Source organism: Meles meles, chromosome 10 (assembly GCF_922984935.1).
Source record: "Meles meles chromosome 10, mMelMel3.1 paternal haplotype, whole genome shotgun sequence".
Taxonomy (NCBI): Eukaryota; Metazoa; Chordata; class Mammalia; order Carnivora; family Mustelidae; genus Meles; species Meles meles.
The window spans coordinates 47,549,074-47,571,253 of record NC_060075.1 but is presented as its reverse complement, the minus strand read 5'-3'; the positions used below and the strand labels follow the sequence as shown (position 1 = coordinate 47,571,253).

Below are 22,180 nucleotides of genomic sequence, written 5' to 3'. Positions count from 1 at the left end.
TGCCGATCACTTAAAAATCCAAGAATGTTAAATTAAGAATTAATGATATAAAGTATTGCTATTTTATCCAAGTTCGGGCATTGAAATACTCTATAAAAATTTCTTTCCACTAATTCTACGTTGTAAGTTATTTGAGGTAGTCATCATGCCTTTCCCTATTTTTATGCTTCAAAAAGTCCTCAGAACAAAGATGCTCAGATGTCAGTTGCTCTATACCCACTCCTTCAGAGGAGTTACTCAGGACCTGAAGGAACATCAAAATAGGGCTTTGAAAAGGAAGAACATCCTGGAAGATAAAGTAGGTAGTACCTCTGCTTTCATTAGTGGAAAGGACCTATGCCAATGTCTTTCTGCCCAACCAATAAAGAGTACACAGACGTTCCCAGGAGCAAAATGCCCCCTGAACCTTCGTAGAAATCCACTGGCTCACTTCCTCTAGCAGCTCAGGGCTGGATCTGTACTCCCCAAGTGGAGTGTCTGTCCACTGGACTTCCAGACCTGAGGGAAGGAAATTCACATCCTCACTTCGTCGTTTTACGAGCCCAAGATTGACAGGGTGCGATCTCAGGCCCTAGAGAAGACCGTGGGAGCTGCATCAGACCTCCTGGGTTCAAAGCCGGCTCTACTCCCAGCCCTGCAACTCTGAACAACCATTTTGCTTTCAGCTCTAGAGTCTCCTCGCCTGTCAAGTGAGGGAAATAATAGCACCTACGTCCTAGGGCTCCTGTGAGAACTAAACGAGTTAATTCGCACAAAACGCTGGAAACAGCGCCTTGTTAACAGCCTGTTAACACCGAGAACTTGTTAACATTACGCTTTTCAACCAAGAGTGCCTGCAACTCCGCAACATTTTGTCTGGGTATGAAACAGCTCCTGGGAATTACAAACCGGAATCCTGGGAGCTGAGTGGCCATGGCTAGGGACCCGGAGAGGAAGGGAAAAAAAAGAACTCAGGGCAGGGGCAGAGGGACAGCTGGGGCGACATTTACATTTACGCAGCGGAACCCACCTACGTACAGCCGCGGTCTCTTGGTCTACGATCTCCTCTAGCGTTTCTTCTTTTGAGAAGGAGCCCGGCCGGCGAACGGCGCCGCGCGGCGTTTCTCCAATCAGACACCCCAGGCCGGCGTCACGTACGCGACCGGATCCAATCTCGTCTCCTGGAGGGCGGGAACGCCAAGTTCCTACCTGCACCTGTGGCAGCTGTGGCCGCCTCCTCGGTTGTTTGTTGTTGGGTTTTTTTCTTCCTTTTTTTTTTTTTTTCTTTTTCCCCTCTGACCTCGGAGTTCTGGTTTCTCCACTCACTTGGCGAATAACCAGCAGGTGGGCAGATAGAGAGGTCTTTTCCCGTGCAGAGGATCGACGTGTAAGCAGGTTCAATGCACCAGAGCGAGCAGCCGATCTCCCCGCTGCTGCCCGGCAGCGCTAGCAGGAAAGAGGGACGCGCGGGAGAATGACAGGCGTACTAACCCGAAGAGCCTGCGTGGGCATTCACCTGGGGCAGTGAGCCTGGCACCTGCTCGCCGGGCGCCCTCCAGCTGGAGCCAAACGCGCCGCCGGCCCAGAACTGCCGCCACCGCTGCGGCGCGCCGAAGTTGGAGGCGCCCAGGAAGACCACCAGCTGCAGCAGAAATCGGCTTAGCGGGACTGCAGAGATTTCGGCTGACACACCTTCCAGAAAGAAGCCCGACCTCCTCAAGACTGCGCGGGAGGGACCCTGCGGGCTTCCAAGCTGTCCCAAGAGCACCCCCTCCGTTCTCTTGGAGGTGAGGGCGACGTGGAGTCGTGGGATCCTGGGAAGCCCGAACAGGTGAGCGATTAGGGTGATTCTGCGTCCGCCAACACAGAGCCCATTCCGGGGTGTCAACCTGGGGTGCTCCCCCCAGCTCCTGGGGAGAAATCGCGAGCCGCAACTCTCCGCGTACATTTCTGTAATTTGCAGTCTTTTCCTTGCACAATTAGTGCAAGGCGTTTCCGCGCACACAGTTGGTCGTGGAAAAGAGAATGTAGAGTGGAAGACTGAGGACAGGCATCAGGACACCCCACCACCAATGAATAACTTGGGGGTGCTTCTCCGACCTGTACAATAGAGGGAGCAGGATGTTTGCAAACCCAAGTGCAAACCGTGCCGGGGAGGGGGGGCAGGTAAGGAATGCGTGCCTTTTTACTGGAAGAACTTTAGGCGGTTTTATCTTCTATTGTTTTCAAGTCGCACCCCGAGTGTGTCCTCGGGGCGTCCTGGGGAGGAGCCGGGGCCCAGGTCTCTGCCTCGGAGGCCGCCGCGCCGCCTCGCGTAGGCGCTCAAACTTTCCCAGCGGTTCCGGGAGCCCAGCCTCCAACAACAAACACCGCTGAAGTTTCGCTCTCCCGCGCGCCGGCAAATCCCGGGAGCGCCAGGCGCGTGGGATGGGAAGGAGCCCCGAAGAAACCTGGAAATGCTCCGCGGCACCAGCAAATCCCGTGCATTCGTGGAGTTAATGCCTGTAGACCCAGCACAGAAGTGTTCGCAGGACTCTCGCTGCCCATACGAGCACCTCAGTAGCAATAAGCAGCCTTTTCGCTCCGCAGTTTTTAAAGCTGGGGAGAAGCACAACTGTTTGGAGTTCCTGGTTGGGCACCGCAGCTTTTTCTCTGGAGGGAGGAACTGCGGGGCAGGCAAACACACACACACACCACTCCCACCCCCTCACCCCCCACAGCAATTTTTAATTTGTAACTAAAAATCTCAAAAGTGGGGTTGCCTGGTACAAACAGGCTCGGCGCATATTTTAATAAAGAACTAAGAGACGAGGACGTTTGCCGCTTGACCTCATCTCAACCATCCGCTGGGGGTGGCTTCCAAGAGACGTAAGATTGGTCTCTGGGGAATAAAAGGAAGCGTGGGATGGCGGTTTTCAAGGGAAGTTAAGTCTAGACATGTTTCTCTGAAAGCGACAAGGCAGAAGTTCTGTCAAAAGCAGAATTTAAGAGAAACACAACACCATGAGCTTGCCCCCTCGCTCTTATTGGCGTGTCAGTTCCCCCTGAAAAACCACATTGTAAAAGATCCTGTGACATAAGTCTATGGGGAAAAAAGCCTCTGAGGGAAATTTCGGAACTGTTGACAGGGGTCTGATATTCAGCGCTCACCTATAGCGGGGATGCGCTCGCTCCCGGGCGCCCTCCTCCCAGATGCTCATCCAAGAGGAGGCCCTCTGGGCCAAGTGGGTCACCTTTGGGCATCCCTCTACAGTCAGTCAAGGTGACAGGACAAGGCCAGCTTCCCTCTCGAGCCGGGTTCATTCAGAGGCCCGGGAACCTCCCCTCGCGCGACCCGGGAGCGCGGACCACCGCACCCGCCCGGGAGGCCTGACCAGGGATAAGGCGGGGGCGTGCCAAGCTGTCGGGAGACCAGACGGTGGCGCCCTGGAGGCCACCGGTCCGCCTTAGCCCTCGAGGGTGCAGCGGGACACTGGGAGGGTGGCACAGCTCCGGGTGCTCGGCTGCGGGATCTCGGACCCCGGCAGGTCGCCTGCGGGGTGGGGCGCGCGGCTGGGAGCACGTGACTTAGACAAACCCCATAACCGAGTCCTGTTTGCTTAACCCCTGCACAGGCCGCTGCCTAGGCTCCCACCCGGGAGACCGCCAGCCCCACCCAGAGCGGGCCCTTCCCCACCCACCGCACCCCGGGCCCCTCGGCCGGGTGGCCATGGCCGACAGCGGCGGCACGGGCAGCGCCGGGCCCTGGTGGAAATCGCTGACCAACAGCAGGAAGAAAAGCAAGGAAGCCACCGTAGGAGCGCAGCCTCCCACGCAAGCTGCCACGGGGGAGCCGGCGCCGCCCGCACCGCCCAGCCCGGACTGGACTAGCAGCTCCCGGGAGAATCAGCACCCCAGTCTCCTCGGGGGGGCCGGCGACCCCCACAAGCCAGACAAGCTGTGCGGGGAGAAATCGGGCAGCAGCCGCCGCAATTTAAAGATCTCGCGCTCGGGCCGCTTTAAAGAGAAGAGGAAAGTGCGCGCTACTCTGCTCCCCGAAGGAGTCAGGTCTCCGGAGGAGGCGGGCTTCCCGGGTGACCCGCAGGAGGACACGCAGTAGTCAGAGCGCTTCCGGGACTGTGTCTCTTCCCACCACTCCTCCCTACCCCCAGTTCTAAACCCCAGAGTTCTGGCTCACCCCAAAACCTGGTCTCTCATCCTGCCAACTTCAGAGTATTTCAAACAAGGCCTCCCCGATTTTCTTTTTCCTGGAAATCGACCGAGTTGTCAATATTTCATGACTCAAGGAGGCACTGAGTATTTATCTGTGGTAAGAGAAGATACCTGCCACAAAGGAAGTTGGCATAATTATTTTTCCCAAAAGTTCTCCAGTGACCTCCACCCCTTGGGCCACCTGGGGAGTGAGAAGGGTACTTCTCTGAGTTCATAGCCCAACTGGGGCTGCACAGCCCCTCAAAGGAGGAAGCCAGGAAGCCCCGCTCTGATTCAGGACTTGCTAATGGAAAGCAAATTAACGCCAGAGAAATGCACTTTAGATGTACTTCTTAGATGTACTTAGGTAGATTCAGACCTTATATGAAAGAGGGCAGGAAATCTTAGGTAGAAGCATTTTAAGTAAGACAAGATTGCTTTTAATGTGGAACTACAAAACTTTACTGCCTATTTTAGTGTGGAGCATTAAAACTGTTAAACTATAAAACTTAAGGTGACTTTTGTATTTTTTCCATTGCAAGACTGAAGTCCATCATACTTAAAAGCAGGCATACAAAATTCAAAGTGACAGAGTTAATCATTTGCCACACAGTGTAACAGCTACTCTCAGAAAGCTACAGGGAGGAGAACATTTCTGAAAACTAGTAACACCCAGGCTGGAACCAGTTGGCCCCCATACTCTATGTACTAACTAAATTTGAAGAAGGGAGGGAGCAGTACTAAATAATTACACCTAAATTCTCTTTGTTACTTCAGTACCTCTTCATACAGTAAAGTAACTCACAATGCCAGTAATAATTCGTTTTAGTGTCCCTCGTTAGCCTCAGTAACAATTGTCTGAAAATTCTTACTCCAACAGCCAGACTGAACTCTCAGTTTGTGCAAAGCTGGCTTCTTTTCCCACCCCTTTGCTTCAAGAGCTTATTTCTTTAGTCTGACTTATGCATTTATCTGGTTTCAAAGCCTTTAGATGTACTAATCTGAAGATTCTGAACAAAAATCTACCTGTTTGCTTTTGTTATGAACTTCAAGGAAAGGAGTAAATGAATACCACTTGCTTTCAGCAAATTACAGGAGAGTTATTGTAGTTGTCAAGGGCTGCTGGGATCATTCCCACAATTCAGTTCACTTACAACCATCCAGAAATACATAGCAAGGAAATCATAGTGGTCAGACTGTGTGTATGTGTGTGTGTGTGTGTGTGTGTGTACACAATTTGAGAGAAACAAAAACCTGCCCCTTTCTATATAATACATTCAGAAGCTCCAATCAGGGTAGTCCAAAGGCAATTGTTCATATGAGGATTATGAACACCTTACATTAAAAGATAAAATATATGAGTTTGTTTTTTCATCATGAAAAGACTTTTTTCTGTTGTGTATTTAGAACTGGGGATGTGAGACCGGAGTCTCATCAGTGTGAGCTTCCTAGATGAGGAAGGCTTTATATTTAGCTTTAAGTGGGCCTCCCATCTCTAGACTCTGATGAAGAAGAGGGAAGAAGAGGGAGAGGACAATGTGCTGGAGAAGTTCATGGTGAGGAGGGGACTGCATGCTGGCAGATCACCAGGAGTAAAGCAAGCAGAAGCTGCCAACTAAGGCTTTGGAACACCTTCATAAGGCATTTTGATTCCACTTTGTAGAAAGTAATCAAAATTAGGGTGGGTAACTATCCAGAATACTTTTCCCCTCCCGGGAGGACCAATAGGTTAGGACTGTGCCCATTTATAAGATCAAGCCTGCAATTGTGTAATTTTAAAATTTTACACTAACTCTTTCATTCGTGGTTTTATTGTTTCAAAAAACTTTTTTTTTTCTTAAAAATTCTTTTTTGATTCACAAAACATTGGCATTTTCCCAGGTTATATATCTTGTTTGGGATCTCATCCAAGTCTATAATTGCTGCAGATAACCCATAGCAGACATATATATCAGTGGAACTTACTCACATGACATGTCTATCTCACTGTTCTGGAAGAACTGAAAACCATACTAATGGCAGGTATGGCAGCAAGTGCAATACACAATCTGCAGTTGAGGTTTGTAATTACAGAGTTTTAAAGCAGTGCTAATTATGCAGTGGGAGGAATGCACTGATTTAATCCCAACTCAGTGAAATCAGAAACCGAGCAGAATTGGTGGGATGAAAAGATCGTGGTTAAGATGAGATAATTTGACAAAGTGTCTTTCTGGGATTTATATGCTTTAGAGATGATTCATTACATTCTCATACCATGTATACAGTTTTAAATTTTTTAAACCTCAAGATAATTTATAGTAAATCAAGGGAAAGTGTTGACTTAAATTTGGAGTTAATTAGATTAGAGACTTTTGCATATTTCTGGCCCCTTACAAATGAAATTTCACCCACAAATTTGGAAACCGTTAAGGAAATTTTAATACCATGCTTCCAAACGATATGGGGAAAAAAGCGACAAAAATCTAGTTGTGTGTTTGCTAAATGCTTTCATAACCATGATAATTCTATACACAGGGTAGTTTTCACTTCTGTGACTCTCCTTGCTGAACAGTGACTCATATCACAGGTCACCTGAATGTCTCTTCAAGGTCATATGTGCATTGTTCACATTCATTCCCATTGTGATTTGCATTTCAAGAGCAGAGACTCTATTTTATGTCTGCAGTTAGGACATTATGCTTCAGTATAACACTGGGAAGTGCTTCTTGTGCTTCCAAACACAATGTGAACTCAGCAAGACTGATTTTGCCACATCCTTAGAAAGGAACTATAAACCTATCGAACAATAGCACTGGCTAAAGCTTTGTCAGAAATAGTCCTGAGGGACACCTGGATGGCTCACTTAGTTAAGGCTCTGCCTTCTACTTGGGTTATGATCCTAGGGTCCTGGGATTGAGTCCTGCATTAGGCTCAGGAAGCCTGCTTCTCCCTCTACCTACCACTCCTCCTGCCTGTGTTTTCTCTCTTTCTCTCTGACAAACAAATAAATAAAATCTTTAAAAAAAAATAATTTCCCGGGGTGCCTGGGTGGCTCAGTGGGTTAAAGCCTCTGCCTTCAGCTCAGGTCATGATCCCGGTCCTGGGATGGAGCCCCACATCATCAGTCTCTCTGCTCAGCAGGGAGCCAGCTTCCTCCTTTCTCTCTGCCTATTGCTCTGCCTGTGATCTCTGTCTGTCAAATAAATACATAAAATCTTTAAAAAACAACAAAAAATAATTTTCCCAAGATGCTCAGAGGAAAATGTTGGTCCCTTCAAACAAACAAATAATAAAAATGAGCAGAAAGAATTTCAAATCAAAAGCGAATCAGAAAGGAATAGGTAAAAGAGTGGGATAGTAATATCCAGTGACCACAGGACCCTTTTTATGAGGAAAAGAGAGAGAGAGAATATTATTTTTCCCTAGCTAAGTCCGGTCAGCCAAACTTCAGAAACTAACATGAAAAATGCTGCCCTGATAGATACAGTAAAGGAAACTGATCTTTTTTAAAAGTCTACTTGATTCATGGAGCATTTTATTATAACATACAGAAATGTAGGAGATTCTTTCTTGGAATAAGCAGCTCAAGTTTATCACCATGGCAAGTAGAAAGTGGGACAAGAGATATTTTATATAGTTATGAGTGTCAACATACAAGTACCTGAGACTAGAAACAGGGATACTGCCCCAGGCAAACTCTGTCATTGATAAGGTTGGGCCATCCATTAGGCATCATTCTTCTTCTCTCTTCTCTGTAGTCCCCCACCCCATACTCTCTCTGCCTCCCAGCCATTGCTCGTGCATTCCTGCTAGGCTCAGAGTCCTAGAAGAGGGGGTGTCGGGAGGCACAGGGGCCTTCCCCAGCATCCTGCAGGTACAGCACGTAGGCAGCCACCTTGTCAAGACACGGTCCTGCAGATTTGGAGTATGGGAAGAATAGCATTCACAATGAGAGAAGATTGTCACTGAGGAGACAGGATGTAAGGAAACGACACAAGCCTTCCCTAGCAGAGGACAGCTGACCATTTGTACAGAAATGGAAACAGCTATAAACCATGATAAATAAGACAGAGGACATAAGAGATCCTTCTACATATTCAAACCAAGGAATCCAACCCTACTTCCAAATTGAACTGCACAGCAGACAACAAAATCATGGACCCATCATTATCATGTCAGAGTTGTCAGAAAACCTCATGCAATAAAAAAAGATCCATGAAGAAGTGGTTTTCTCTGAGAGGTGTAACAAGACTGTGGTCCGTGAGAAAGATATTTCTGGCCCTAAAACTAGAGAGAGTCATGTTGAAGAAACCGAAGGTCTCTGTCCACGAGAGGAGCCACCGACTGACCTGTCCATTGAGTAGGGAATATAGAGCCCAGCTTGGACCTCCTCATGCCTTTTTTGAAGGGATTTTCCTTGAGTTACAATACCCTGCATCATTAATTTCTTCCAGTTCCAGTCAACAAATATAACTGCTGATTCATACCTTAAAGACTGGCAGCAAGAAGTTCCCACAAAATTTTCTTTTTTTTTTTAAGATTTTATTTATTTATTTGACAGAGAGAGATCACAAGTAGGCAGAGAGGCAGGCAGAGAGAGAGAGAGAGGAGGAAGCAAGCTCCCTGCCGAGCAGAGAGCCCGATGCAGGACTCGATCCCAGGACCCTGGGATCATGACCTGAGCCGAAGGCAGAGGCTTAAACCACTGAGCCACCCAGGCGCCCCCCCCACACACACAATTTTCTAAGACACTCCATCATAGTTGTCTCTCTGACTTCTTCTTGAGTCTTTGACAATCTGACGTCAGTTTATTATTCTGTAAAATGATGGGAGGGAGGCCATATCCCAGCTTTAAAACTCTGTGAGTATTCTGCTATTTTGGGCAGCTGGTTGTAAAACTAGTTCATATAATGCTCATTGTTTACTATAAAACACAAAGGTACCACCTGTTCAGTGCCGATGGTCAGGAGGGAGCCAGGGAGGAGAATCATAAACTGCGATAAGGCTCCCACCTTATGGTGTTACCAAAACCATGTCATGATCTGGCCAACAGCTTGGGGTGATTCTGCTCCACAGGAACATCAAGGCTCATTGCTAATGTTAGAATGAAATATTTAATAGTTTGCCCTGTTCCCTCTGCTTGGCATATTCTTTGCCCACCACCTGCTGGCAAAGCCTCAGTCTACCTGCAAGATTCAAGAGTCTCCCTCTGGGTAACTATCAGGGAACTCCCTCCCCCGAAACACAGCTCCTGGGAACATCTGTAAGCCGGATGCAACCCCAGTCTTATTGTTGTGGTCTTCAAAGTGACTGTTTTCATTCTGCTGATTTTTTTTTCTTATCATGCTATTAAGACAAATTCATCCCCAATCCTTTGGAAAATACTAAATTAAAACTTCTCATAACCCCACTACCTAGAGCAAGCACCTCTTGAGTGTATTTTCTTCCAGTTATTTTTTTATTTTTTTCTAAGATTTTATTTATTTCTTTGTCAGAGAGAGAGAGATGGAGAGCGTGAGCGCATAGGTGGGCAGAGTGGCAGGCAGAGAGAGAGAGAGAGAGAGAAAGAGAAGCAGGCTCCCCGCTGAACAGGGAGCCCCATGTGGGACTCGATCCCAGGACTCTGGGATCATGACCGGAGCTGAAGGCAGCGGCTCAACCGACTGAGCCACCCAGGTGTCTCCTTCCAGTTATTGTTAAAGCATACATTATGTGTATGAGTTTGTAGGTGTGTTTAAAACCCTGAGATGAAGCTTTATGTTTAATGTTTTCCCCGGCTGGGTGAGGGATGATGGGGAAGGAGAGGTGAGCTTCAGCCTAAAGGTATGACCATTACTTGGTCCCTCTGGAGATGGAGCCCTAAGAAGCCCCTGTACAGCACTGAGCCCTGTTGACACATCCCTCCTGCCAGCAAGTCTCCTGTGAGCACTTGCCACTCAGCCCACCCACAGTTTCCTCCTCCCAGTCGCTCAAGCCAGAAAACTGGAAGTCATTCTTGCCTCCCTCCCTTCACCCAGTTCATCGGTCTATTCTGTATTTCTACATTTGTTCCCAAAGAATAAGAGAAAGGCATACTAGAGAACTATTGTTCATAACTTGAGACATCTCCGGAATAGCCCAGCTGAAGCAAAAAGCATCCCACCCGCCCCCTGCAAAGAGTGCACAATACATTTATTCTGTATTTCTAAGAAACGTTTTCAAGTCGGAATCTCTCTCTTCATCTCTCCTGCCACAGAGCGAAAGCAACACCCTCCCCCCACACCGTTTCTTGTGCCTGGCCCAGCCCACAGTCTACTCACCCGCCATCTCTCTCCACTCCTGCCCCACTGCGATCTGTTCCCCAACCCACCATAGGATGAACTTTTTAAAAAAGAGTGAAGGCTTTTTTAAACAATTTCAAAATATTTCCAAATGGAAAGCTATACCGAGCATCTCCTTCCTCTGTTTAGTGCTCTCTGATGAGACACTACGATCAGGATAAAATCTGATTAAAAGCGACCTAAAATTAAAAGTGCCTTAAAGCACCTGCCCTCCAAGGTCCAGCCTCTGCCCCTCCTTCCCCTGTGCTCTCTGTACCCCCCATCCCTCCAAAGCAGGCCCTTTCCAGTTCACTGAGCAACATTCTCTCTTCTGTCATCCGGTTCTGGCTCCCGTTCTCCCGGCTGCCTGGAAACCCTCCTGGGGATCAGGTTGTTCAAGGATCCACAAGCTTGATGAACCCCCTTAGATCAGCTCTTTCTTTTTTTTTTTTAAGATTTTATTTATTTATTTGACAGACAGATATCACAAGTAGGCAGAGAGGCAGGCAGAGAGAGAGAGGAAGGGAAGCAGTCTCCCCGACAAGCAGAGAGTCCAATGCGGGGCTCGATCCCAGGACCCTGGGATCGTGACCTGAGCCGAAGGCAGAGGCTTTAACCCACTGAGCCACCCAGGCGCCCCTAGATCATCTCTTTCTTTGCAGACTTCCAGTGCTCCTGAAGCCACGGCTATCACTTGAGCAGCCACATGAAATGGAACTCCGGTGGGGTTATCTCCCCTCCCTGCTGCTTTCCTTGTAGGATGTGGAAGGAACAATTCCACTGCGCAGTGTTTTCACATGAACTAAGTCCACAAGAAGCATCTCTGACAGATAGGCTGCACAGCCCAGAGGAAGGCCTCAGTAATATCACCTGTTTTATTCTTCCTGCTGAATGATGGCTTGAGATGGTCTGGAGACGTTACTGCTGTGGTCTTCTTGAGAAACTGGAATGTTCAGACTCCATTCCCCAGGGGAATCCCAAGAAGTCAGCATTCTAGAAAATTGTGCTTATGTCCTTGTTCCCAAAAACTCAAGGACCGGAGGACATGAGGGAGGGTCTAGGAGATGGGGATAAAGAGAGAACCACAGGTCTAGGCCCTGAGTTGGGGATTCTGTGTCACCATCTTTTTTTAAAGATTTTATTTATTTATTTGACAGAGAGAGATCACAAGTAGGCAGAGAGGCAGGCAGAGAGAGTGAGAGGGAAGCAGGCTCCCTGCTGAGCAGAGAGCCCGATGCGGGACTCAATCCCAGGACCCTGAGATCATGACCTGAGCCGAAGGCAGCGGCTTAAACCACTGAGCCACCCAGGCGCCCCTGTGTCACCATTTTTATAGTCAAGGAGGTACCTTAAACCTAGGACTATTTAGTGAATGCATTTATAGGGTTGCCAGATCTCCTAATGAGGGACGTCAAGTCAGAAAATGAAGAGACAATTAGTTTGGTTGTTAGATGCAATGGTGAGCTTCAGGAATGCCGAGGCATGGCTTAGGGTGCTCCGGGACACCACTTTGTGAACAACAATATCTGTAAAGGCTGGGTAGTGACCATTCTTCCTGCACTTCTGATCTAGGAGAAAGATAAGGAAGCAGCTTTATTCCCATCATCCACAGGGTTTACTCAACCTGTCCCCAGCTATGTAAATGTAGGGGGGGACATCACCTGGGACAATTTTTGCAGAGAAGATGATGCTGGGAATTTAGGGCAGGCCTCAGGGAGCTCACTAGCAGTTCCCTCGATGGTTTTAACCCCTCTGAGCCTTGGCCCATTGTCCCTGGCAGGAAATCTGTCTCCGTCTGAGTTTGCAGAAAGGTGTGTTTTAATTAAAGGCAGCTGTTCATATCTTCACCTTTGAATGTATTCTGAATTTCTTTTACACTGAAACCAATTCTCAGGAATTAGATGGAGAGATTGCGGGGGTGGGGGGGGGGTGTTGTGATGGGACAGAGACAGAAGCAGCCACAGAGCAGGACATGCAGTCTAATGAGGGTCCCAAAAGCCATAAGAGGTCTGGAAGGAAGTGCCTGACACCCCCCAGTTGATCATGGTAAGAACAAGGGTGCGGTCGCCCCTGATCCTGGCATAGCTAAGATTACAGGCACCAGGGAGTATTTGGAGGGAGGAAGACAGTTCTTTCCAGTCTCTAGGGTCATAGAGTTATGGCTTTTCAGGAAGGAAAGGTAGAATTTTACCCAATTGCAGGGGCAATTATCTGTCTTATTTCTGCAATGTAATATTTAATTGAAGGGATCTATAATTTCAGCACAAATCCACATGATTTACTGAGTACATACTACGTGCAAACTCCTATATAGGTCTTGGGACAAAACATGAATAAGACACAGATGTTTTTAGTGCTTCACATACGTCATAAATTTAAGCCCTGGTTGTGTCCTTTCAATAATTAGTTACTTCCACAAATATTTATTCAATTCATTCATTCTTTTATTTATTTGATGTGCCTGTTAGGTATCGGGCAATGAACCAAACTGCAGATGAAGGAGAAAACAGGGTCTTAATCTGTACTCATTTTATAGTCTCAGTGCAATACCGTGTAATACAAACAATGATAGTTTCGGAGACTGGTATTGGATCATGCAAGAATCATCCAGGCTATTTTGACGAATTAATTATATCTCAGGAATTGCGAGTGACCTGAAAGTGTTAAGCATGCTCACAATCCTGAACAACCGAGTCTTTGCTTCCAGAATAATCTCTGCCTCCTTGAGACAATACACAGGAGATGCTGCCAGCAAAATGTGACGTTCTGTCTCTTAACTCCTCAAGGGTGCAGAGCTCTGGAGAGGTCAGAGTCTGCAGCAGTGCTTGATGGTGGCTGGAGGGGGGAGTCTTTGAGGAGATCTCAACCCCTTCAACCTCTCGGGATACACAGATTCACTTTCTGGGAGCCAGTATGCCTCCAGCCCAGAACCAAAGCACCATGTCTACTCTCACCAAAGAAGGAATCCTGAGACGGGTTGTGCTATATGATTCAACTTGTTCTCAGTTGGAGCAGAAACACCCATCAGCCAAACCATTGACCTCAACAGAATTAGTTCACTTTATCACAGCTGTCAATGGATTGCTGCTTGAAGTTGTGTGCAAGGACAGAGGATGACCAGGGAGCTGATGATGTGCTCTTCCTTTGGCAATCAGTCTATCGTGTTTTGTAGGAGGGCTCATGAACTCAGATGCAGTCTCTCAGGAGCAACCGTTGATAGGGAGAGAATCTGATGCTATACCACACGCCTGTCTGCACGTGCACCTCCTCCCTGACTCAGCAGCCTTCTTTGGCCCTTGCCTCTCAGGGAGATGATGAGCCTGGTTAAATTCACTGAAGCCAATCTGATTTGCATCCTTCCTTTCTACTATTCATGCGGCCATCAAACTTCCTGTTCCTGAACTCATTGATTGGGATACTCATCCAAATACTTATTTTCAGGCATTTCAAGCTATGAAAATGCTGTCTTGCTTTCCCAAACCATGGCTACGTCTCTGGTTAGTTATAAGAATTATAGGACTCCTTTATTAGGCAATGACTTCCCTAGGAGAAATGTACTACCCAGACACATTTACATCACCTCGTCACCTCGTAGTTAAGAAATAGTCGCAACTGCTGCCAAGCAGGACCAGATGCTGAGGATAGTTAGCATTTATATAGGGCTTCATCACTGAGGAAGTGCTTTTGTATCCATAAATTCGTGTGATCCATACAAAAACGGTGTGTGGCAGATGGGTTAGAGTATTATTCTTATACCCAGACCTTATATGTGACTTTGCAGTGCCTCCCATCAGGATATGGAGTTCATCTCCTAACCTTTGCCTTTGGGCTCATCTCTAGTGCCTTACTCTGGCCAACAGAATACGGTAGAAGTGATATTCTACCAACTCCAAGTGTATTGGTCTGCTCAGGTTGTCATAACAAAATACCGTCAACTGGGTGGCTCAAACAACAGAAATTTATTTTCTCACACTTCTGGAGAACAGAAGTCCAAGGTCAAGGTGCCATCACGCTGGTTTCTGAAGCGATCTCACTTCCTGGCTTGCAGATAGGTGCCTTCACACTGTGTCCCCATATGTCCTCTCCTCTGTGGTCCTGTGAAGAGAGGAAGACTTCTGGTGTCTTTGTTTCTTCTTGGAAGGAGCACAGTCCAATCAGATTAAGGTCCTTCCTTCATGACCTCATTTATTTTTTTTTAAAGATTTTTAAAATTTATTTATCAGAGAGAGAGGGAACAGTAGGCAGAGGGAGAAGAAGACTCCCCAATGAGCAGGTAGTCTGACAGAGGACTCGATCCCAGGACCCCAGGATCATAACCGGAGCCAAAAGCAGATGCTTAGCCAACTGAGTCACCAGGCATCCTTTCATGACCTCATTTAACCTTTATTGCTTCATTATAGTTCCTATCTCCAAATGTAGCTGCACTGGGGATTTAGGGCTTCAACACATGAATTTAGGGGAACACAATTCAGTCCAACAGTAGGCCTCAAGGGGCCTCATGAGCTTGACTCTCTCTTGGGACCTGCCGCCTACTTGAAACAAGTCTGGCATAGCTAATTGAAGGAGACACACAACACGAACCAGAAATAAGCTATCTCCTGAGGCCACCTGAGACCAGCACAACCACGGGCAACCTGGTCACTGACTGCAAATACAGGAGGTGGCTAGAATATACCAGAACCACCCAGCTGATCCCAGTCCAAAGTGGTGACCTGTAGAACTGTGCACAAATTAGTTGTCAGTGTTGTAAGCTACTAAATTTGGGCCTGTTTCATTAGGCAGCAAAAGCTTACTGATTTGGCAGGTATCATATTTGTCCCCAGTTTTTTGAAGAGAACTGGAACCGCAAAGAAAGTTATCACATGAGGTTTATGGGTAATAAGTCATAGAGAGTAGAGAGAGTCTTCTGAATTCAAATACTTTGTTTTTTCTACTCCAGGAAAGAGGGAGTCCATCTGGAACACAGATCTATTGATGTGGGCTTTTCCTAACAAATTGATTTTTCATGGGCTGAACTTTAGAGTGAATAAGTATGTACGTGAATGTATGTGTACTGTGTGTGCCTGGGTGTGTATGTGTGTGTGCATACAGAGACACATGTATTCCCTCCAAAGGGTACAAGTTGAACATTTATCAGGTTTTTGTTGTTTTGTTTTGTTTTGTCTTATTCCAAGGGAATAGCTTTAGGGGCTGTGATGAATCCAGGCCCTGCATATTTATGTCAGCCTGCCCAGAACCGCCGCTGGGTAGATGTGGGCATGTGCTTCCACCTTCTCCTTTGCCATGGACCTCACAGGGTTTTGCCACCCTTTCCATGAAATGCTGGAGACTACTGTAGAAACTGAGGTCAGGAAGAGAGCAGTGCTGCAGAGAAACACTCACTGGGATGGAAGCTGCTTGCTATTTGAGAGGAATGATGGACAAGGGCCTTGAAGAGAGGACTTGACTTGTGGGGGCCCCCCCCCCCCGTGAGGACTTCCTCAGGACTGAGCTCTGTCCCTTCATTGATAGCCATATTCCCCAGCTTTCTAATAGCAAGACCTCTGGGTTATTTCTAATGTTGTGCTTTTTACGACAATGTGACATAGGATAATTTGAACATACATCATTTTGTACCCATATAAATTTTTCTGTGAAATAAAATCCTGGAAGTAGGCATGCTGGGTCAAAGAATATGCATTCCACAGTTTTTTTTATGGACAAGTTTTATAGATGCCATCCAACTGCAACTATAAAGGTGGTATCAATTTACACTTCACTAGCAAAGAATGAACTGACCCTTTCTCCATATCCTCGCCAAGAGAACATTATCTAACTTTTGGGTTTTACCTATGTAATAGGTTAAAAATGACATATATATCAAAGTAATTTCATTTGCATTTCTCTTATTATGAGTAGGCTTAGTATCTTTTGGAATATTTAATTTGTATGCTTTTATGTGAACTCTCTGTTCCTTTGTCCATTTTTTCCATCATGGTATTGGTTTAATTGTTCTTTAATCACGAGATATGCTAGTCCTGGATCTCTAACCAGTTTCCTTTTAATTACATTTTTACATGACACTTTTTAAAAAAGATTTTATTTATTTATTTGAGAGAGAAATAGTGAGAGAGAGCATGAGTGGCAAGAAGGTCAGAGGGAGAAGCAGACTCCCCATGGAGCTGGGAGCCCAATGCAGGACTCGATCCCGGCACTCAGGGACCATGACCTGAGCCGAAGGCAGTTGCTTAACCAGCTGAGCCACCCAGGTGCCCTACATGACATTACTGAATGATTATATTCTCTGTCTTGAGTTATGTTTGTTTTTTGTGGGAATTTTTTTTTTAGGATTTATTGTAAATCTCCAATTAGACTATCAATTCCCTAAGTACAGGACCTATGAATTACATTTACTTCTCATTTGTTCTACTCTAGTGTAAGGCTAAGTAATCATTCATCACCAGTAAGTGTTTGCCTTACTGAATGAGGAAGACAGGAAGAACTGCATGTTTTCTGGAGGGTGGGGTGGCTGGGATCTCAGCCATCATGGGCTGAATGGTGGTCCCTGCAGAAGGTATGTCCTAACTGTCAGGATCTATGAATAACACCTTATTTGGAAAACAGGTCTTTGCAGATTCATAAGTTAAGAATCCTAAGAGGAGATCATCCTAGATTATCCAGGTGGGCCCTAAATCCAATAGTGTCCTTGAGACACAGAGGAGGAGCAGAGGAAGAGGAGGAGAGGGCCACAGGAAGAGGGAGGCAGAGGTCAGATGGAGCCACAACCCAAGGAACACCTGGAGCCCCCAGAAGCCAGAAGGGGCAGGGAAGGGTTCTCTCCTACAGCCTCCAGAGGAAGTGCAGCCCTGCCAACAATTTGAGTTCAGCTTTTTGGCCTCCCCAACTATGGCAGAATAAATCTGTGAGGCTATGAGCCACCAACTTGTGATCATTTGTTATGGTAGTCACAGGAAATGGACCTTCTCTCCTTTGGTCTGCTCTCGCCACATGCGGGACGCGTGTGTTACTCAGCCCGCTGTGAGAGGGGAAGAGAGAGGACTGAAGGACACAGAAAAGTCCAAGAGAGGAGGGAACACGTAGGGCTGGCAGTGGAGAGTGAGAAGAGAGAAGCAAAAGGGAAAAACAAGGTGAGGCCGAGTTGGCCTCTGCTCAGATACTCACCTTTCTCCTCATCCTTTCTTCAGTCTCTCCTTCCCACTCTCAGCATCTCCCGGCTCCGCAGGCATTCTGTCACACTAAGCAAGTCCGCGTTTGTGCTGCTTAGATTTTCTGTCTCGTCTCACGTTCTGGTTGCAATCTGCGGGCACCAGTGAAATGGTTAGAAGTTTGAGCAGAGGCACATGCTCCCCCAGAAAGTGCCCCCTCCACCAGCCCACGGTGACCATAGCGCTCCATGCTGGCATTCAGGGGCTCCTGAGACCAGGCATGGCCCTCCATGCCCCAGGGTTCAAGCAACCGCTCCAAATGCTTGTGTGGCACACCGTCCTGCCCACCCTACCTTCCACCTAAAAGAAGTGAGTGAAACAAAGGAAGGAACCCAGAAGTGCAAATTGTGCAGTTCCAGGTTTTCCAAAGGCTGGATGGAGAGTGTGATTATTTTTGCTATTTATAGTCTGGATTGCCTGAGAGGTTTTAGTTGTCTCTGTGCTGCCGCTAGTGGTCACTGGTAGTAGTGTTCCCCTAAAAGACCTCATTGTCCGCAAATTCCTCACCCCGTTTTTAAAATTTCTCTGGGTTTTTATTTAGGAATTTTATTTAGGATTATTTTTACATTAAAAAAAATCTTTAAAAGCATTTTCAGAATCAATTCCATTTTTTTCTTTTCCCATTATTTTAAAAAATCATTTTTAAATTTACATGAGGTAAAAATCCCTCTCTTTTGCTACGCAGTTCTGTAAATTTTGACAAATTATAGCACGCTATAACAACCATCACAGTCAGGATACAGTTCCTTCACTCCAAAAAAACGCCCCCCTGTGGAAACTTTGTAATCAAAACCTTCCCCTCACCCTTAAATCTTGTTTCTATCCTTATACTGTTGTTCCTTTCAGAATTTCATACAATACTTTTTGAGCCTTGCTTCTTTCACTCAGCATAATATATTTGATTGGCATAATGCATCCATGTTGTTGAAAGTATCAGTAGTTCTTTCCTTTTTATTCCTCAGTAGTGTTTCATTTAATGGATGTACAACTGTTTGTTTATTCATTTACCCAAAGCAGGATATTTAGGTTGTTTTGTGTCATTATGAATCACACTGCCACAATTATTTGAATACAGTTTTGGATTTGAATACTGAGCATAAGTTTTCATGTCTCTAAGGTAAATACATAGGAGTAGAATTACTACATTATATGGTAAGTGTATGTTTGACTTTACAAAGAATTAACAAGTTGTTTTCCAGAGTAGCTATACCATTTTGATTCCCATCAGTAATGTATGAGAGTTCTACAGCCTCACCAGGACTTGGTATCATTAGTTTTGTTTTGTTTTGTTTTATTAAACATTTTAAGATTTGAGGGAGGAGCAAGATGGCAGAGGACTAGGAGACCTAAATTTCGTCCAGTCCTAGGAGTTCAGCTAGATAGTTATCAAAACATTCTGAAACCTACAAATTCAACAGGAGATTGCAGAGAAGTAGAACAGCAATTCTAGCGACAGAAAAGCGACCACTTTCTGGAAGATAGGACGTGCGGAGAAGTGAATCCAAAGTGATGGGAAGATAGACTGTGGGGGGGGGGGGGGGTCCTGGCAAGCAGTAGAGCAGCGGAGCACAAAATCAGAACTTTAAGAAGTTGGTTCCACTGAGGGATGTCACTCCAGAGGCTGAGTAGGGGTGGAGCCCTTGCTGAGACAGCGTGGTCTCAGGTCCCTCGGGGTCACAGAAAGACACAGGAGTGTCTGAGGGTGGCAGAGCCCCCAGGTATCTGAATGGGGAAGCAGGGGCAGACATAGAACTGAGGAGTGAGCTCTCAACTCGGAGTTACCTTAAACCATGATTTGAGGCACAGTCGGACCACTGCTAGTCGAGCAGGGACCCCACAAGTGGCAGATCCAGGGAGACCCACCTTCATCTGCCAGAAGAGCAGAGCAGCAGGAATCTGCTGGGTTTGGAGACTCTAAATGTGGCCGTACACCAGAGACAGAAACGCTCAGTCACAGGCTGGGTGAGCTTGGAGCGCGGCCAGAGACCAGGGAGATGAGAGGATTGACTGCTTTTCTCTGAGGGCACACTGAACAGTGGGGCCCTGAGCTCTCAGCATCTCTGAGCGGAGATTGGGAGGCCACCATTTTTATTCCCATCCTCCAGAGCTCTACAGAAAGCATTCAGGGAACAAAAGCTCCAGAGAGTGAATCCGAGCAGATTACTTAGCCCGACCCCTGGCAAAGGCGGTACAGTTCAGTCTAGGGCAAAGATATTTGAGGATCACTGCAACAGACCCCTCCCCCAGAAGATCAGCAAGAACATCCAGTCAAGACCAAGTTTACCGATCAATGAGAACAGCAAAAAAACAGTGCTAGGGGGACACAGCACACCAGAATGCATGGCTTTTTTCCCATGATTCTTTAGTCTTTCAAAGTTAATATTTTTAAGTTCTTGTTATTTTTTCTTTTTCTATTTTTTGTAATGTTCCTTCTTTCATATTTTAACCCATTTAACTATTTTACCTCATCAATACCTTTTTAAATATCTTTATTAGTTTTAATTTTATAGTCATAGTCTACCCCCACATTGTATTTAACCTTATTTTTGGTATATATATAAGTTTTTCTTTCTTTAAAATTTTGGGATACAATTTCTTCTAACAGACCAAAAAATATGCTAAATCTAGTGTATGGCATTATTCTAGTCTCTAGCCTGATCACATTCTCTTTTTTTTTTTTTCTTTTTTCAATCAACTGCTTATCTTAATCAATTCATTTTTAAAAATCTTTTTTAACTCATGTTTATGGTCATCTTCCATCCATCCATTGGTTTACCCATGGGTAAACACTATATACATATATGGATAGAAATATATATATATGAGGGATGGAAATAAATATATTTATTTATTTATTTATTTATTTATTTATTTATTTCAAATTTTGGGAGGCAATTTCTTCTAACACACCAAAGTACACCCAAAATTAAGTGTGTGGCTCTGTTCTACTCACCAGCCCATTCATATTTCTCTTCTTCCTCCAGTTTTGGGTCTCTTCTGATTTGTTTAGTGTATATTTTTCTGGGGTCATTGTTACCCTTTAGCATTTTGTTCTCTCATTCATCTATTCTTCACTGAACAAAATGACAAGGCAGAAAAACTCACCTCAAAAAAAAGAACAAGAGGCAGTACCGACTGCTGGGGCCTAATCATTACAAACATTAGTAAGATGTCAGATCTAGAGTTCAGAATGACAATTATAAAGATGATAGCTGGACTTGAAAAAAGCATAAAAGATACTAGAGAATCCCTTTCTGGAGAAAAAAAAATGAACATCTAACCAAGTTGAAATTAAAAAAGCTATTAACAAGGTCCTGTAAAAAATGGAGACTCTTACTGCTAGGATAAATGAAGCAGAAGAGAGAATTAGTGATATAGAAGACCAAATGACAGAGAATAAAGAACCTGAGCAAAAGAGAGATAAGCAACTACTGGACCACAAGGGGATAATTTGAGAGATAAGTGATACCATAAGATGAAACAATATTAGAATAATTGGGATCCCAGAAGCAGAAGAAAGAGAGAGAGGGGCAGACGGTATACTGGAACAAATTATAGCAGAGAATTTCCCTAATTTGGGGAAGGGAACAAGCACCAAAATCCAGGAGGCACAGAGAATCCCCCTCAAAATCAATAAAAATAGGTCCACACCCCATCATCTAGTAGTAAAATTTACAAGTTTCAGTGAGAAAGAGAAAATCCTGAGGCTTGGGACAAGAGGTCTATAACACAATATGGTAGAAATATTAGATTGGCAGCAGACCTATCCACAGAGATTTGGCAAGCCAGAAAGGACTGGGATGGTATATTCAGAGCACTAAACAAGAAAAATATGCGGCCAAGAATACTATATCCAGCTAGGCTATCATTGAAAATAGAAGGAGAGATAAAAAGCTTCCAAGACAAATAAAAACTAAAAGAATTTGTAAACACCAAACCAGCCCTACAGGCTTAGAAGACCCCATAGGGGTCTTCTAAGCAAAGAGAGAGCCTAAAAGTAACATATACCAGAAAGGAACAGAGACAACATACAGTAACAGTCATATTACAGGCAATACAATGGCACTGAATTCATATCTTTCAAAAATTACTCTGAATGTAAATGGACTAAATGCCCCAGTTAAGACACAGGATAGCAAAATGGATTAAAAAAAAAAAAAAGACCCATTGATATACTGTCTACAAGAAACTCATTTTAGACTCAAAGACACCTCCAGATTTAAAGTGAGGGTGTGAAAAACAATTTATCATGCTAATGGACATCAAAAGAAAGCTGAGGTGGTAATCCTTGTATCAGATGAATTAGATTTTAAGCCAAAGACTATAATAAGAGATGAGGAAGGACACTATAACATACTTAAAGGGTCTGTCCAACAAGAAGATACAACAATTTTAAATATATATGCCCTTAACATGGGAGCAGCCAACTATATAAACCAATTAATAACAAAATCAAAGAAACACATCGACAATAATACAATAATAGTAAGGGACTTCAACACCCCCTCAATGAAATGGACAGTTCAT

At 45.4% G+C, this 22,180-nt stretch overlaps 1 protein-coding gene and 2 long non-coding RNA genes across 9 annotated transcripts in view; 1 reads left to right on the top strand and 2 right to left on the bottom strand.

Annotated features, from left to right (window-relative positions):
* LOC123952217 overlaps positions 1 to 3,574 on the bottom strand; it is a 41,181-nt gene extending 37,607 nt beyond the window's left edge. For 5 of the 6 annotated variants that reach the window (XR_006820575.1, XR_006820574.1, XR_006820576.1 and 2 more), the window contains exon 1: positions 1,010 to 1,145. This is a non-coding gene — a long non-coding RNA (uncharacterized LOC123952217). Of the gene's footprint in view, positions 1 to 1,009; positions 1,146 to 3,129 lie in introns of those variants that run through there. The other variant, XR_006820578.1, reaches the window with a different exon arrangement.
* PRR15 (proline rich 15) lies at positions 1,298 to 4,678 on the top strand. The gene is made up of 2 exons (XM_046021509.1): positions 1,298 to 1,810; positions 3,594 to 4,678. The coding sequence occupies exon 2, from the start codon at positions 3,689 to 3,691 to the stop codon at positions 4,076 to 4,078; it is 390 nt and encodes a 129-aa protein (XP_045877465.1). The 5' UTR covers positions 1,298 to 1,810; positions 3,594 to 3,688; the 3' UTR covers positions 4,079 to 4,678.
* Positions 4,679 to 14,406: 9,728 nt separating this feature from the next.
* Positions 14,407 to 22,180, bottom strand: part of LOC123951831 — a 113,093-nt gene continuing 105,319 nt past the window's right edge. For both annotated transcript variants that reach the window (XR_006820520.1, XR_006820519.1), the window contains exons 2-3: positions 17,610 to 17,745; positions 14,407 to 14,543 (exon numbers count right to left, since the gene is read on the bottom strand). This is a non-coding gene — a long non-coding RNA (uncharacterized LOC123951831). The remainder of the gene's footprint in view (positions 14,544 to 17,609; positions 17,746 to 22,180) is intronic.

Coding starts and splice junctions, on each gene's coding strand:
- PRR15 (XM_046021509.1), top strand. CDS start 3,689: ATGGCCGACAGCGGCGGCACGGGCAGCGCCGGGCCCTGGTGGAAATCG.